This window comes from Fistularia commersonii, chromosome 16 (assembly GCF_037954325.1).
Source record: "Fistularia commersonii isolate RoL2024-O1a breed Wild chromosome 16, RoL_Fcom_v1.0, whole genome shotgun sequence".
NCBI lineage: Eukaryota > Metazoa > Chordata > Actinopteri > Syngnathiformes > Fistulariidae > Fistularia > Fistularia commersonii.
In genome coordinates, this window is record NC_141299.1 from 6,867,895 (window position 1) to 6,884,259 (window position 16,365).

Here is a 16,365-nt window from a genome sequence, read left to right on the forward strand (position 1 = left end):
TGGATTAACAAAAATGTCTTTCCTGTAAAATGTTAAAAATTAAATGAATTAGAGTTCAATCTTAAGATGTTTATTAAAATAGACCAAACTCAATGTCAAGAAGGCAATACAAAGAACATTTATAATAAACTTTGATTTTTAAACTTTAGTGCGGAAGCAAAACTCAAGCACACTCAAGTGAATTTGGTTTAACATTTCGCACAGCAGTTTCAATTAATATTCAGCGTTTAAGAAAATGAACAAAATACCGATAAAAAATATGACAGAAAAAATATTTGTAATAGTCAAAGTGAAATTCTCCTGAAGTAATGAGAGGTTGCAAGAGCTGTTAGTAAGCGATGTTTGACTACCTGGAAAGGCTGCTGCACTTGCAAACAACTTCATGGGTAAAAACAGTGTATGTGAATGTACAAAGTGGTCTTCACTCAAGTGCTGCTTGAATATACTGAATGAAATACCAGATTCTTGGCGTTACCTTTACCACTGATCAGACACCTATCAGACAAACTCGGGCTCACTGTCTCGGTTTCGTGTTAGAGGCAGTATTTTTCCACCCAGACGTGAAAGTGGAAGCCCGGACAGCATGGACACAGGCGAGGAGGGGTAGTTGTTGGACTGGTTGACATTGAGCTTGGCAAGTGAATCACTGAGATTTGACTCTGTGCTGGATTCGTCTTCTGGGGGCCCACTGTCTGGCAGTGCTGGGGGCTCTCCTTCCTCCAGTTGGTCCTGGTTTGCGCTTTGTTCCGGGTTGGTGTGGGCTGCAGAATGGCTGGACAGGTCCAGGCTGTCCCGGCTGCTCTGTTGGTCATCGTCTGTGCTGAATTGATGGTCCTGGTTTTGGGGAAGAGTGGTCCTTGGGCCACGGTCTTCCAGCTCAGAGTCAGAGTCAGGAAGCTGCTCGCTTGATCCCATTGACCCTGAGGAAGTAACTTCAGGGAGATAAAGAAGCGGATGGTTGGACTAGGGAGGAGCCAACAACTGACGGCATTTAAGACCTGTGGCTGAGAATCAGATAGAAGACTTGTAGTTGATGGTGTCAGTAAGTGGAGCTCAAAGCACAAACATGTTTTTTTAAACTTAAAAATGTTTTTCCCTGGACATCAGGGGCTTTTAACAGAAAACGTACCTACAACTTTTGTGAGAAAATAGTTGACGATTTTCTGAAAACTGAAAAAACTGCTGACGATAATAGATGAAGCTTATCTTCAAGAACTAAGCCATGATGTCTGTTTGGCACTTGCACTCCAAAGACACTCAATTAAGATCCATTGTATTTTGGGGGAGGGAGATATCACATAAAATTATATATTCAAAATTCAGAAATACTGATAATTGAAATCAAAGCAATTCGGGAAAGATATGACTTTTCAGCAGTACTTTCCCTTTAAGTATTCACATTATTTGCTAATAAAATTCAGTGGAAGGCAAAAACTTGTCATAGGCTTCATGACAACATACCGTCCTCTGTTCTGTCTGACTCCGGTTTGCTGGGACCCTCCAGGCTTCCATCTTCTCCATCAGCAGAGGTTCCTGTCTTGTCCTCTGAACCACTACCCTAAACCAGGGAGGGAAAAAGATGACAACACTGCAATTTAAGAAGTAATGCAAATTTGTCTGGTTTCAGCTTCTGACATTCCTTGCAGCCTTTCAGATCAATATGAAGTGAACAGTTTGACTGGCCAGTGAGCTCCTGACAGTGTCGTCTGAGCAGCCATGCCAGAAAAACCTGTGATCCCTGACAGCTCAGCTGTAAGCTGAGTGGCACAGAAAATAATAACGGCAACACTTGGGAGGCCAATATTTCTATGGCAATTAAAACTGGTTAATCTGACCTGGGTGAAAATAGTGCTTTAGGCACTCAATACAGATGCATGACTGTAACACAACTTGTATTTAAAGGTTTGGCGGCATTTTAAACAAATGTCATCAATTTATGATCTCAAAGCTTCATTAATATGAACTTTTAAAACAGGCCTTTTAAGAAGCAAGAACTTAAAAGGTAAAATTAACATTCTGGTGCCGGTACTTCTGTGGGTTTTTTTTTGGTAATTTTGATTTTTGTAAAATAGCTAAGTACTGACTGAGCAATCGATATGACAAGTGAAATTCCCATAACCTTTATCTAAAAAGATGGGTTCTATGGTCCAAATATTACAAAAGCTAATCTTGCGCAATAGTTCAATGTTTCTCAAACATTCAGAGCCGAATCCCTGGCCACTTACCTGCTGAGTAGAGCTGGATGGTAAACGGCTGGTTTTGAAGGATGGAGGGTTTTTTGATTGGAATATATAGGTGTAAAAGACAATGAGGGCCTCCACAATTCTGGCCTGGTGGGGGTAATCCACAAGGGAGGACAGGGATATCATGGCCCCAGTTGGACGCGGACGCATCAGGGAGGGCCCAAACACAATACCCAGGTTACTGGGACTCATCTTGTTATCCACCTCCAGCTCTGCAATCCTTCAGACAAAGATAGAGGAAGGGGTGTTAGCAGTAAGGCCCGTTTCCCTTTTCTCACTGATGTTCTTCATAGATGAGGATGTATCACTAACCTGCGCAGATGGCGAACAATGTAGCGTAGCGTGGCAAAGTTAGCCTTGGGAAGCCCCCTCAGAACTTCTTTCAGTTTTTCCACGAGGATGAGGACCTCGGGCACCGTGTCAGGACCCAGATCCACCAGCTCAGACCCCCGGACCACTGCTGGGCTACTGGTCGACTCTGCCTCGTTGCCTTCTGCCGAGTCTCCTTCAGCTCGTAGACTCTCCTTAGCAAGTCCCATCAGGTTGTTGTAGAGATGGAAAGGCATGATTGGCTCGGGAAGCTGAAGGGCAAGGTTATGAGACATTGTGTCAAAGCTACATAACATTTCAATGAAAATCTGAAAAAAACTAGAAAAAATGCCAATCGACGACTAGTTAGTGGATGTATTTTGGACAAGGTATTGCAGATCTGGGTACTTTTCACATTTGTGAAATAATGTTGTAAATGAAATTCAGACTAAAAATTGATTTAGTTTAGTGCGATGCAGGATGAGAGGTTTGTGAACTTGGGGAATTTTCTTGCCTTTCCAATATCCAGATCATACAAGTATCATGCTTTTTATTTCTATTTTTCCTGTTTACTTGTGACGTTCAATCACTTGGTTTTAAAAAGCTGAAGTGAAACTACTTGAGATCTTTTTACATTGTATTTCATTTCACCTGTTTTTTATTTAGCAATTGTAAAACCCATATCCTTTCAGTTTGTTTGCTTCGCACATCAAAAACCTGTAATTGTTAATCAAATGTATCATTGAATTTTTGTTTTGTCATGATTTCATAGGCTGTAACTTATTAACTTCTAAACTGCAAGCAAAACATTGTGTTAAAAAAGTAGAAGGGAGTGAGCAGATGGAAGAGGAGGTGAAGGACAGCACTCTAAAAAAGTATGCAGAGGGGATGGGGGATGTGAAGGGAGTCAAACCTGTCTGAGGTAAAGCTTGAGGACATTGCTGATGTCATGTGGTGAACACTGCGATAGTTCAACCAGCTCCTTGCCGTTCTCAAAGGCCTGGCACAGCTTCTCCACACGGGTCTTCACGCCGTTCACCCGGTAGATGCCCTGCAGGCAGGAAGCTGTGAGCTTAAAAACATTTCTCCAGCAAGAGCAGAGCAGTGTAGAATCAAGCGTTCTCACCTTCATTTTCAGTGCCCTTCTCTCAATTTCAGAGATGCACTTGGTTATGATGAAGGGGATACCGTCGCTGGCACAGTTGGCTACCAGAGAGAACTCCCTGCCAAACAGCTGTAGGCGGCCCTGCAGCTTCTTATGGCCACATTGGATGGCCAGAGTCTCCAGACAGCGTTTGTGACATGCAAGGAAACACTAGCAGGAAAGAGAGCAAGGTCTTTGTCAGATCTGCAGTAAAATACTTCAATATCTGCACATTTCATCCTGAAACACAATTTGGAATACGAATCTCTGATCACCTCACCTCTTCGCACTCAGCTCCCTGGAAGTAAACGTAGCTATCACACTCCCGGCACTTGGCAGGTGTCCGCAGCTTCCTCAGGCGGTGGGTCTGAGCAGCTTTCGACAGGCCGATGTTACGGAAAGGCCGGGTAGACACGACAACATCAGGGTCCATGCCATTGATATCTGAAATGACACCTCATACAGTTAGAGTGTGAAAAGTAGGGAGTCATTACTCAACGCAACATGAGGTAATCTGCATGTCTTACTTGGAGATTCAAATGAGGACACATTCCCATCTTTCTCATCTACATCCTCATTTGATGACATTGTTCCAGTTGAAGATGTTCGAGCAATTTTACTCATGTCAGCTACAACAGAAATTATACAGTTTTAATAAGTTCAGTCACAAGCACTGCAACCACTTAAGTGGGTAAAGATGAATACAAATCCCTTGTATTAAAACAAAAAAAGTGGTATTTGGGTGATCATACTCACTTGTGCTGGCAGTAGGATACTCCAGGCCACCATCTCCTGCGACGCTGTCATCACTCACAGTTGAACCCCATGATTTGTGGCCCTGCCCTGGAACAGAAGTGTGAGATTTTGCGACTCGCTTATCTCTTGCCTTTCCTGGTGCTCAAAATATGCAAAATGATCAAATGAACCACAGGAAAAACTGTGAGGAGAGCTGTCACAATAAGTCTTGGTATCACAGTGATTTCAAGATAAGCATCACTAACTCTTGCGTTGAGCCTCTGCTTCTCTTGCATCTGGGGATGCTTCCTCCATGTTAATAGCTGGGCTGTCTGTGTGGCTCGTCTGTTCTGTGTTGAAACTATCATTTCTTGGTCTGTGACCTTGACTGTGACAGTTTGAGATGAGGAGATCATTTTTCAAGTAGTAAACAGGAATGTGAGTTTCCTGTTAAACGTTTCCCCAATCAAAGCTCTTACTACGAAGATGTGCTGGATGGAGAGTAGGCGTCAAAAGAGTAGTAAACAACTGGCTGGTCTGGCAGCTGCAGGTCTCGCACATGAGCAGCATACTGTTGGCCTGGATCGTACAGCTTACTGCTCTCACACAGAGTCTGGTAATGGACAGGCAGAGCCACTGTATGCATGTGCATCAGCTGGTAGTAGGAGATGGTTGCCTGTTGGAAGAGCAACAAAGAACTGGATTAAAGAGGAAATGTCACAATTACACAGGCAAATGTAAACATTTGAAAAATGTTCCTGTGTTTGCTCTGACCGAACGGATGGTCTGGTCACTTTGTTTAACGATGTCCTGCAGCTGCCGCAGCACAGTGACCTTTGTGTGTTCAAGCTCCATCATCTGAGCTGTAGCATCTGCAATACACGTCTTGTAAGTGGCCTCGGCTTCGTCTGCCTACACACACACACACACACACACACACACACACACACACACACACACACACACACACACACACACACAGTGACTTCCTTCATTTTAGTACATTGTGCTTTATGCTTGAATGCAAAGGTTTCAGTTGAAATATTTTTGAAGCCATAATAAATGAAAATGAACTAAGCATGTTGTGGAAAAGACAACTTCCCCCCACAGCAATCAATAAAACTATGATCAACATTCGTAGTAAAGCGTTAATGTGTTTGCAAATATTGACAGGGACCTTGTTACGAGCATCCTCCTCAAGTCGCTTCTTCTTCTCTAGTGACTTGGCAGTTGATCCTCCTCCCTCCTCCTCAGCTCGGCTAGTTGCTATTTTGGCCTTGTCATATTCTTCACAGCGGGCAATGTAGGTTTGCTTGGCCTTCCGCAGATTAGCCTCACACTCCAGCTAACAAAGGACAAACACAAATCAATACAGGTCGGGATTTTAGTGTAATTAAAAGCTGGTGGAAATAAAGAATCAAGTTCTTACCAGTTTTCTCTTTGCACGAATCCACTGCTCCTTGATATCCTTACGTTTCTTTTCATGCTCCTGTTTACGATGTATTAGAGGCTACACACACCAGGGATAAACAGTGAAATTGTTGAATTGCTTTTCTTATTTTTGCTTCAAAACATCACTTTTTTTAAATCAATGTTGACTCAGCTGACTACTTCACAGTAGATTCGATGCACACTGATGAATAAATTCTTTATTTAATCTAGCTTCATAAAAGTTTCTGGAAAACTGCCAATGATGAGAAGACAGTGCAAATTAAGTTATCTTTCTAGCCAACAGCATAATTTCAAACAATTAATTCAAGAACTGAAAGTAGAAAAAACTAAATCATCATCACCATCAAGGGTTTTCTCAGCTGCCTTTTAAAGCCTGATGGCTAGTCATTGAGTTCAGAGGATTAAGCACATTATAAGACGTTAGAATATTCTTTAGGTGATGAAACCTCAATTGAAAATTCCATATAAAAAAATCTTTGGGAAGACATGACCTCATACCTGGATGAAGGTCTGGTTGTGTAGGGTTGAGGTGGCCTGCTGCAACCCCACACTCTGCTCCTGGTCCTGCTCCAAAGCCAGAGAATAGATGGAGAACAGGGGCATGTGGGGCTGGAGGGAATAAGAATGATTTGATAGTTGAAAACAAATGGTTTAAATGTTACATTGTCTTTTGCTTTCAAATTTAAGGAAGAGTAACTGAGATTTACGTGTGTTATGCTGTGTTTGCAAGACTGGTACAATCTCTGGAGGCCTTTGGCAAATTCCATTTCTGGTAAAACGAAAATTAAGAAATACTGGCTGTTAAAGTGTTTCCATTGCAGTAAGTCTTTGTTCATGATTAGTTATTTCACATGTGGAACCTCAGTTACTATTTATTCTTAACTACCAATGTATCTCAAAGAATAACAGAACTTTTCTCATACTTGACCTTTTAATAATATACAGATTGTTAAGGATCCTCTTACCCAATGAGGTTCGCTTTTCAACATAGCTTATCAGGTCTTTCATGTACTTGGAGATGGTTTTGGCATAGTGAAGAGCAGAATCAACACCTCCCTCACTGCGCTGGAGTATCACATCCGCTTCCTCAACACTTCCTACAGATGACACGCAAACACTTCAAATCTTTGCTTTGGCAACTAAAGCTGCTTCTGTTGCGAGTGAATAAATAGCAACACAGATCTTATTTTGTTACTCATCCATCATGCTGTTGCACTTCCAAGCTTATTCATAGCCAGCTGGGTTTTTGAAGTAGAATATAAAAAAAAAATACAAAACACGCCTCTAAAGCGCTTCTTTTAATAAAGTTAATTCTTTGAAAATCTTTTTTGAATATAAAATGTCTTGCTACTTCATTTTTAATTTGTAATCTTTAACTGTCCAGCCCCTTCAGTCAAGCATTGTATGCAAGTGTATAGTAAGCAAGGCTGATGAGCCTGTCAGTGCCCCACAATGTTCTCATTAGCTGGTGGAGATGTACAATCCAGTAAGTGCTGAATCTGGAGAAAAAAAGAGTCAGAAGGTGAATCTGTTTGTGTGTCTATGATGCAGGAATACATGGCCTACCCATGACATGGAGGTCGCTCTTGAACTGGCCACCATCCGATCCATGGCCTGTTGCAGCGTACAAGTTCTCCATTGACTACACAGCACAAGAGTGTTTCATTACTGAACCTGCTCTTTTACCAAGGGATGTTGTTTTTTGACTGGCAATTTGGGAGAGGAAATCGCTTTTTTTTTTTCACAGTCCTATTACAAGAGAGTATTCAACTAGCATGGGAAACACTGGAAGCACTCACTCGGCTTTTCTGGGTGGGCAGCAGGGAAAGCAGCGTGCTGCTGTCCACCTCCCCCATCAGCAGTTCAGACACACTGCAAAACAAAATACATTATTAAAGAAAGAGCTTATGATGTTGAGAAATACTTTGAGGGGGAAATTATTCAGATGAGTAAACACTTATAAAAAAATCAAAAGGAAGCAGCCAACAAATGGTCTTAATTTTTTTTGTAGTACCTTTGTAACAATTCTTACTCAAATGCATTCCATTTAATTTCATTTTGATTGTTTTGCCTGCATTCCATTGAAACAAACTTTTTTCACGAACAGAAACAAGTCAATAAGATGAGCTGATCAGAGAATGAGGAAACAGGCTTGTCATGCAGATTGCAACTGTCTTTGCCAATTCACTTCCTCTGCAGCTCCGAAAACGTTCTTATCCTGTAAACACTTAATTTACTACAATTATAAAAACTGACACTTCTGTTCAAGTTTAATCTTTCAATTCTTTGACACAGGATCTGCCTCCTCGTAAAGGATTGTAAAAATGTGGATAATTGTTCATTCCCCTGACAAAGAAAACATTTTTTTACAGTTTAGCTTTGTTTCATCTTACAAGAAAACCACTTCCTGTTTTCAGTAATGCTTCACTCATGCAAATTACACTTCTCTAATGTTCTCAGCTCAACACAATGTTTACAAATCAAAGCACACATGATTTTGCTATCCCAAAACAATATTTTGTCATGGGTGACCTGATATATTTGATAGAATGACGAATAGCATTGTATTATAGCAAGCACTACATAAATTGTAATATGGAAAAAAATGTTTATTATTAATCTAAGAGACTAATCTAAGGGGCGGTATGGGCTAGCAAGGCACTGAATGTATAACTGAATGTGACAATAAAGGCATTTCTTCTGAAATTTGATGACAATGCTAATTATAAGAAAAACAGAAAAGGACACGTTATACTCACTTGCTGCTAAAAGCAACGGCAATAGTCTCAATTGCCTTTTCAAAATCATTACTGTCGGCCTCGTTACTTGCCTCATAGTGGAAACCTGAAAATGAAAATGCTCAGCAACAAAGGTAGAATGTGGGTTTCAAATAATAACAAAAATTAAAAAAAAGGCATCTGCATAAACATCTGTTTCAATAAGATTAACATCTTTTACAACAGGTTTTCTGCAGGTTTCAACAAGTCAAATTCAAGACCTTTCTAAGACCATTGTGAATGCAATTAAACACAATTTTTGTGTCCAGATTAATAAAAACTATGAGGAATATTAAGGAGAATTGGAGTCCCGAAGTTGATTGCAAGTAAATTTTATCAATTTACACAACTACAAAGAACTCATTGCAAGGTCTGATTGCAGAACGTCTTGTATTTTGGAGCAATCATTTTTTAGGAAAACTGTGCACGCGCTTCACCTTTCCTTCTCCTTCTTCTGTTAGCTTCTCCTTCGCTAGCAAGACTTCCAGAAACCTCTTGGAGATTTTTACCTTTCTATTTTTAGTTTGTCCAGGCAATTTTCTGCTGTCTGTCTTTTCTGTCTCTTTCCATCAAGTCCAACTTCTTTCTCTCTGATCTAGATGTGTTCCTTACCTGGATCAAGCAGATGCCACTGATGCCAAAGATCTCTGTTTCAAGAGTAAACCCTTGGAAACACCTTATCGAGGGACAAAGCCACACACTAGCCCATGCACAACTCCTGTGTCCTGCATATTTGCAGTCTCCACCTCTTGACTTTTGTCAGAGATCAGCATTAATGTTTGACTTTGGAAATTAGGTCCCTATAAATGAAGTGTGCCGGTCCAAATCACATAATAGAAAACATTTGTCCTTTCCAGACTTGGAAATTTTTTAGCAATCTCTGAATCTGGGAACAAGGTCATAAAAGGCTCACCAATATCATCGTTACTAGAATATGACTGATGTTTAATCAAAACCAGTGAACTTAACAGTTGTGCTGGGGCCATGGTCTGATGTTCCCACTTCGGCACAGTAATGACTGATTAAGTGTTTTTAGGGGGGCTTTTTATGGCCATTCTGTGCGTCTCTGACTTTGCATGTGACGGTGAAACTTTGATACCTAATGGGAGGCAATTGAAGTCGGTAGTTATTTTTTACCGTTGTTACATTATGTCAATGTAACTTGAATTGATTTTTTTTTTTTTGAGACCTGGCAAAACTGTATATAAGACTCTTTACTATATCTATGACTTTTTTAAAGACCTAAAATTCCAAATACTGTGTTTGAGACTTTGTAAGACCCAGTGGAAATCCTGTTTAAATTATGGAATTTGGAAAAAGCATTTTAAAAAAGAAAAAAAAATCTTCTCTGTGCCTTAACTATCTAATTTGAACTGTTGACTAACCTTTGACCTTTGATATCAGGTTGCCTGCTGCAGTAAGGATTTCCACGGTGTTGAGCAGGGGGTAGGTGTTGATGACCTGACGTAATACCCGCAGGACCTCCCCCAGACACTCGTGAGCAACAGGTCGCTGACTCTCCTTACCTGGAGGAGGCAGAGCAGGATGTTGGGGAGATTGAGGGTATGGACCAATGAGGAAGGACAGAAAGTACATCATTAAGAAGCAAAACAATCAGACACATGAGTGTTTTTATAGGATTCATAATACCCAGGCCATGTAAAGGAGTATTTTAGTGTAATATACTCCAGGTGATAAGAGTGTCATACAGGTCAGCTTAAGTAGCAGCTTGTCTGCCTTGATGTTAGTGGAAACACTTCTTGTCTGCATCCTGATTTCCTCCTCTTTCACACACTTTCACCCTCATTCTATTGCTGTCTGAGGCAACATGTCTTGCAAAGGAGGCTAAAGAGCAGACGATCCTCAGCCCTCTGTGTGTCAATGTCTGGAGACAGTGAGATAAGAATGACCTCTTTTTACTGTGCCAAAGAGGATTTGTTATTTTTCATTGTTAGTCAACGTTTGACATCAACTGTGATCTCCTTCTTCATCTTCAAAAAGTTGTCACACTCCTAACCAAACAAAATAAAAATGTTTGGAAGTAGTAGAAAATGATGGTTTGGATGACGGAATTGGGGAAGCTGATTATGCTGTTGATAAAGAAGCAACAGTGGTGCCGTGTCATTGTGATGCGGCCGACCTATCGGAGGAGGAAGTGTGGACGAGGCTGCTCTGTCAAATGCTATCCATCATGGCTTCCTGTTTAGAAAGCACATTCTGGGTGGAGAGCATAATAGAATGGAGCCGGATAAGAGCAGACCGAAAGGCTGTCTGCAGTGTACAAATATATCACTTTGAGGAAAGCATCTGATGTAATGACTTACAACTTATAGTATAGTTTCACTTCTGTAGTAGGTGACTTTTAGCACACCTTTGAACACCTTTTGGCAAGTATGTTAGCTGCATTGAGGGAGGAATGGCGCTTCATGTTGAAGAAAAGATTGTGGTTGAATATGTACTCAGCGGAAACAGCTCTTCAATTGGAGAGAAAAGTAGTGTGCAGTAACTCCACCCTTTTACCCTGTCATTGTGCAACACGATGCACGAGTGCCAGTCGACTCTCCTTATGTCAAGTCATACTTGAGCATGTAATTCAACAGGAAAAGAGACCTTACTTTACTGTTCCAATGTCATAATGTTCCTTATCATGAGAGGGAAGTTATAGAGTTCAGATTTGGAGACTAAACATGAAAAGATGCTACGTTTGGAAAACCAGCATCTGTACTACACGCCATATGAATGCATCAGGCAACATTTTTGAGGTAAAATGGACAGGTGTTACGTCTTCGCATATACATCTCAAAAATAATGGTCATCAGTTAAGACCACCACAATTTTCCACTTACTGACTCGCCCTACGAACCTGTAATTGTTTACATAAAATATAAACGAATTGTTGAAAAATTTAACAACTTTTCACCCCAGCGATGAACCAAACTTGCTCCCATAAATTTTTTTTGTCCTTTACTTATTCAGACCAAAACCTGGCTGTTCCGCCCTCATATTTTCCCTGCACGGTCGCAGTCCCTTAAATCGTCATCGTTATTCTTATACTGGTTAAGATTCATCCAGATATATTTCAACAATTTGAGTCAGGGAAATCGCAGCAGCCTCAAATTTAAGTGTACTTCGTTTTGACAATTCAAACTGCTCCGCTCACTCTTTATGCCTGAGGATGAACATCAACCATGTCTGCCAGTAGATACTATGCTGCTGATCCAAAAATAAATAAATGAATAAATAAATAAAAACTCTACTTCCACTCATCAATTCTACATCTGATCAAGGCCAAAGAGGCAACATCATCTTACCACTCTGATCCTGTCCGGCAGTTCACGACATTTAACACCTACATACAGAAAATGTTCCGATAATCTTGCATCAGAAAGATACTCACAGAAAGTGTACAATCTCAACTCCCTCTGGAATGCTTTCATCAAATTTTAATTGACCTTGCATGAATCCCCATCTCCCCTCAGTAGATAACACCATTTGTTATTTTATTAGTGAGGATTTAACATCTCTATTTTGTTTCCCAATTTACAATTACAAAAATACCATTCGGCCATCCCTTTGCCATGTATTCAACATCCCCTCCCTACTTCCACAAATTGCCAAACAAACAATACATCTTCTGAGCCCTAAGGGTATTTGCGAATATCTCATAACTGAGACTATAGCTACTATATTCCCACAGGAAATACAACCTATGCTATATGCTGTCTCAAAAACTCTGTCCACGTTATTCTTGGTTTGTCATTTGTGGTAGTTTGTATTCATGGACTTTCATTAGTGCATCATACCATCCTTGTCTCTAGAATAGAGAATTTTGTCAATTCTGACACGATTTAAATATTTCTAGGACATCTACATCAAAGTTTGTTTGACCACCAACTGGTGAGGAAAGCTCGCTCAGTGGTGGTACTAAACTTGGACTGTTTGGACTGCTTGGCAGTTTTTTAATCTATTTCTATCCTTTTATTTGTTGTTGACTCAATCCTATTTAATGCCTTTATCCATTGTCAATTTATTGTACCTGTCCTTTTAATGTCTATTGATACCTGTTCTCTTCCTTGGGCTGCTTTGGCACTCAAATAGCCCCAATGGAGATCAATTCAGTATTATCTTATCTTAAACTGTATTAGAGCTGCACTCCATAGTTGACTTGTGCTTTTATTTTTGGAAAAAAAAAAAAATAAATAATGAAACAAGCTTCTAATGCATCTAATATTTCAGACACAAAATACATTATAGTACATCACAGAAAAATATAAAAAAAAAATGTAATCTATTTATGCACACATGCATACACACTCAAACATTTACAGGTACTCCAATACACTCACTTCAAGCCACTACACTACATTTTTAATCTCCTAAAAAAATCAAAATCTCAAACACCACTAAAAAAAGAGCAAGGGCTAAAAAAAAAACAAACAAAAAAAAAAACTTCAGCCATCCAACTTATAATTCAGTTCAGCTATGGCCAAGGATGCTGCTGTGAGCCTGTTTACTATGCAATATGCGTGTGTGTGTGTGTGTGTGTGTGTGTGTGTGTGGGCATGTTAACTGCCTTGCACCGGGAAAACACTGCCATACTTCAGAGTAAAGCCTGACTCAACTGTGACAAGGTGACTAACATCTTAATAAAAATCTTCCGATGACTGGTTCAGGTAGTGTTTGTATTGTATAAGCATTTAATAAATGACTCATACACTGCCAATCCTGTGCTGATAGGCTAGGTATTGAGAAAATACTGTATGTGTTCAGGAATTTCATGTACAGAGTGTGTCAACTAACTGATAAAGAACTGTAGCCATATAGGCCTGAAAGGGGCCTGCAAGACATGGTGCATTCCTTTATTTTGGAAGCACCAGTATGTACAAAAATGTCTAGATTTTCAAACAGATCTTTGACAAAGCATTGAAAGTCCTAATTCTGAGCTGGCAGTTACCTTCAGCCATCACCACATCCTTAAGTTTCTCCACAGCTTCAGCAAAACGTGCCACATCCCTCAGCAGTGCTGGAATATCTTCTACCTCAATGGCTGTGCTCTCGGGACTGTCGGATGGAGTTGTTGGGGTGAGGGCTCCTTTTCCCTGGCCTTTGGTAAACACCCACGACTGGAGTGGGAAACCTAAGGAGATAACTGTGCTTTAGAGAAAATTGCAAACATATCCTCACACTTGCCTCAGGCGGAAACGAAAACAAACGATAAACACATCAACACAGGTCATGCTTTAAAGAGGTCTCTTTGTGGACAATGGCAACGTATTGACTGAGCAAAGAGCTACACACTTAAATGAATGATTGAATGATTTTGAAAAAAAATCTATCAGCATCCATCGACAAAAAGGTCCATGTCCACATTTACTCAGCTCCTGTCACAGTAATGAAGTATACTTTTCAGCAGCCGTATCTGTTAGGTCCCTGTGTGGATAACAATTTGATTTGCACAGACTTTCCCTCAGGAAAAAATTTCAGGCTTTATTCATTTTTTTTATTAAAAAACTCTTAAAAAGGTACATATAATTAGTTGAGTGGAAGCTAGAGGTATGTGTCCTGGAGAATGAACTGACCCACAGCACTTGCATGTCTGCTCAAGGAGGTTGGCCTCTTCAGGGTGGTTGCCGGAGATGGGCATCCCATTCCCTGCATGGCTCCTTGCTTACTGTGCTGAGCACTGAGGGAACTTGAAGAGGACAAGGAGGGGTCGTTGACCCCGGCAGAGGTCGGAGGGAGCATTGAAGAGGTGGAGGGTGATGAGGAGAGGGTTGCGTCACTGGCATCTTTGCGGGGCTGCTCCTGGACAATGAACAACTGCAAGAACATGGAGAAGGGACAAGCTGAGTGGCAAGAAGCCACAGATGCAACTCTTTTTTTTTTTTTTTTTGCATGGCACACAGGCAACACCGTTGACGATAAACACACACGAAGACTTTCATAAGATCCTGAGTTACTTTTTGCAACACTTCCTGACTTCAAGGGGTGCTGCAACACCAGTGATGTGTGGAGACCCACAGCAAGCCTGTTGGCATCTGATGAGCCCTGTCATTCAATTACATGACAAAACACATCCAGCTCGCCCTGCTCTATTAAAGCACAGACATTTTCAGGATATGATATAAAAAAATAGTTGACACCCAGTGCCAAAAAGCACACACACTATTTGAGCATAGGCTGAATGATGGGTGGGTGATTCTAAAAAAAACATACCTGTTTAAGCCATACTTGCTTGCTGGGCAGAGTGTCCAGTTTGTCTTTTCCTTTAGATTCAGCTTTCTTTACCCTCTGACCAGTAGCATAAGGATTATAACTGCTTTTACCGCCGAGTTTAAGCTTATCCATTTCCGTCAAAGCTCTGTTCCAATTCTGACTTCTGAAATGACGGTCTCAAAAAACACTGCAAGTTTCAGCCCTCGCTGTCACTCATGCGCAAACCGAGCAGGGTTTCACGCCATCGTGGCAACACACACACACACACAAACACTTCTGATGGCGACGCAAACCAATCTAAGGTCATCTGACACCACACGCACACAAACCAGAAGTGATGTGTTACTGACAGACGAGGCGCTGCTCTGCGGCCCTGGGCTTCCGCCTCGAGTCCTCTTCGAGATGGAGGAAGTCTTGATAAGCTCCCGTTTCTTTCTGAACATCTTTAGGGTGCCTCTGCCGTCCATCCCGGCTTCTTTAAGTTTCACGTAAAGTCCCCCTACCCACCCCCCCACTCGCCACTTAGGTGCAGGGGCAGTGGTGCTCAGCGGGACCCGACTGCCATCCAGACAGAGCTTGATCCACGGCTTGACTCTGTCTGTCCTCCTCCTACCGTCACTCATTGAGCTGCGCAGGCTCACTGGCGGGGACTAGCTCACCGCAAACTGCCGCGGCATCCGCTGTGAACGTGCTTCCTCAGGTTGGAGGAGGGGTAGAAGTTGGAGGGGGGGACGCGTGAATTCGTCGTCAGGTTTATTCGGGTGTAGTCAAAGAACTTTTTATAAGTTATCTATGAATTAAAAGTGCTACACTAGAGCGACTGGGCCTTCTGACTCGGATGGTCACAAACGGCAGCACGGGTCAATCAAGCCAGCGCGAGACACGTGCGTTTCCACCACGTGACCTCCGCCTCCTACCCGCACCTGTCCCGGAAGTGAGAGGAGCTGTCATTGCAAGACACCTGGATTTCTATTTTCACAATTGCTCCAGATAGATAGATAGATAGATAGATGTTGATTTCAAATGCATGTGAGTCCCTTGAAGTCATCTTAAATGCAGACAACTTCATAATGAAACAATACTATTTATTATACTGTGGGATGTCACTTTTCTCATTGTTTTTCTCAGAGGGAATAATATTTATATATTTGCAATTAAGGTTGTGCTTTGATAAATACAGGATAGTAAAAGTGCCATTAACAAAATGTTGTGGCGTCCCAGTCGGCGTGTGGGATGAGATTGGCCAGGAGTTGGGGTATTCAAATGAGGCGATGACAGTGGAATGTGGGATATAGTCCAAAGGACTGTTATAAATAAAAGAGGGTTTGCAATGCATTGAGAATTGATTGGTTATAACTTCGTTTTGTTGTAATCTTGTGATTATTTTTTGATCACATTAGTTTTCTCAGAATGCTTCTTACATGTTTAAGTGCTTAAAATTAGTTTTGCATTTACTTTGAGATGTCACATTCTATACCTTGTCTCAGCT

The 16,365-nt window shown here is 41.2% G+C and overlaps 1 protein-coding gene across 2 annotated transcripts; it reads right to left on the reverse strand.

Moving 5' to 3' along the window:
* Positions 1-54: 54 nt before the first annotated feature.
* Positions 55-15,499, reverse strand: arhgap45b (Rho GTPase activating protein 45b). Of its 2 annotated transcripts, none has more exons than XM_086162002.1 (24): positions 15,227-15,499; positions 14,240-14,480; positions 13,615-13,797; positions 10,046-10,186; positions 8,643-8,727; positions 7,683-7,755; positions 7,450-7,525; positions 6,849-6,980; positions 6,591-6,652; positions 6,382-6,492; positions 5,861-5,941; positions 5,609-5,776; positions 5,206-5,343; positions 4,911-5,107; positions 4,698-4,819; positions 4,453-4,539; positions 4,224-4,325; positions 3,977-4,140; positions 3,679-3,867; positions 3,466-3,603; positions 2,556-2,824; positions 2,226-2,463; positions 1,462-1,558; positions 55-932 (listed from the first exon to the last, which is right to left on the reverse strand). In XM_086162002.1, exons 1-24 carry the CDS (start codon positions 15,497-15,499, stop codon positions 499-501), a joined length of 3,801 nt encoding a protein of 1,266 aa, XP_086018128.1. In that variant the 3' UTR covers positions 55-498. The 2 variants fall into 2 exon arrangements, with proteins under 2 accessions (XP_086018128.1, XP_086018129.1); XM_086162003.1 differs by lacking the exon at positions 15,227-15,499 and adding an exon at positions 14,877-15,157.
* Between the last annotated feature and the right edge of the window lie 866 nt (positions 15,500-16,365).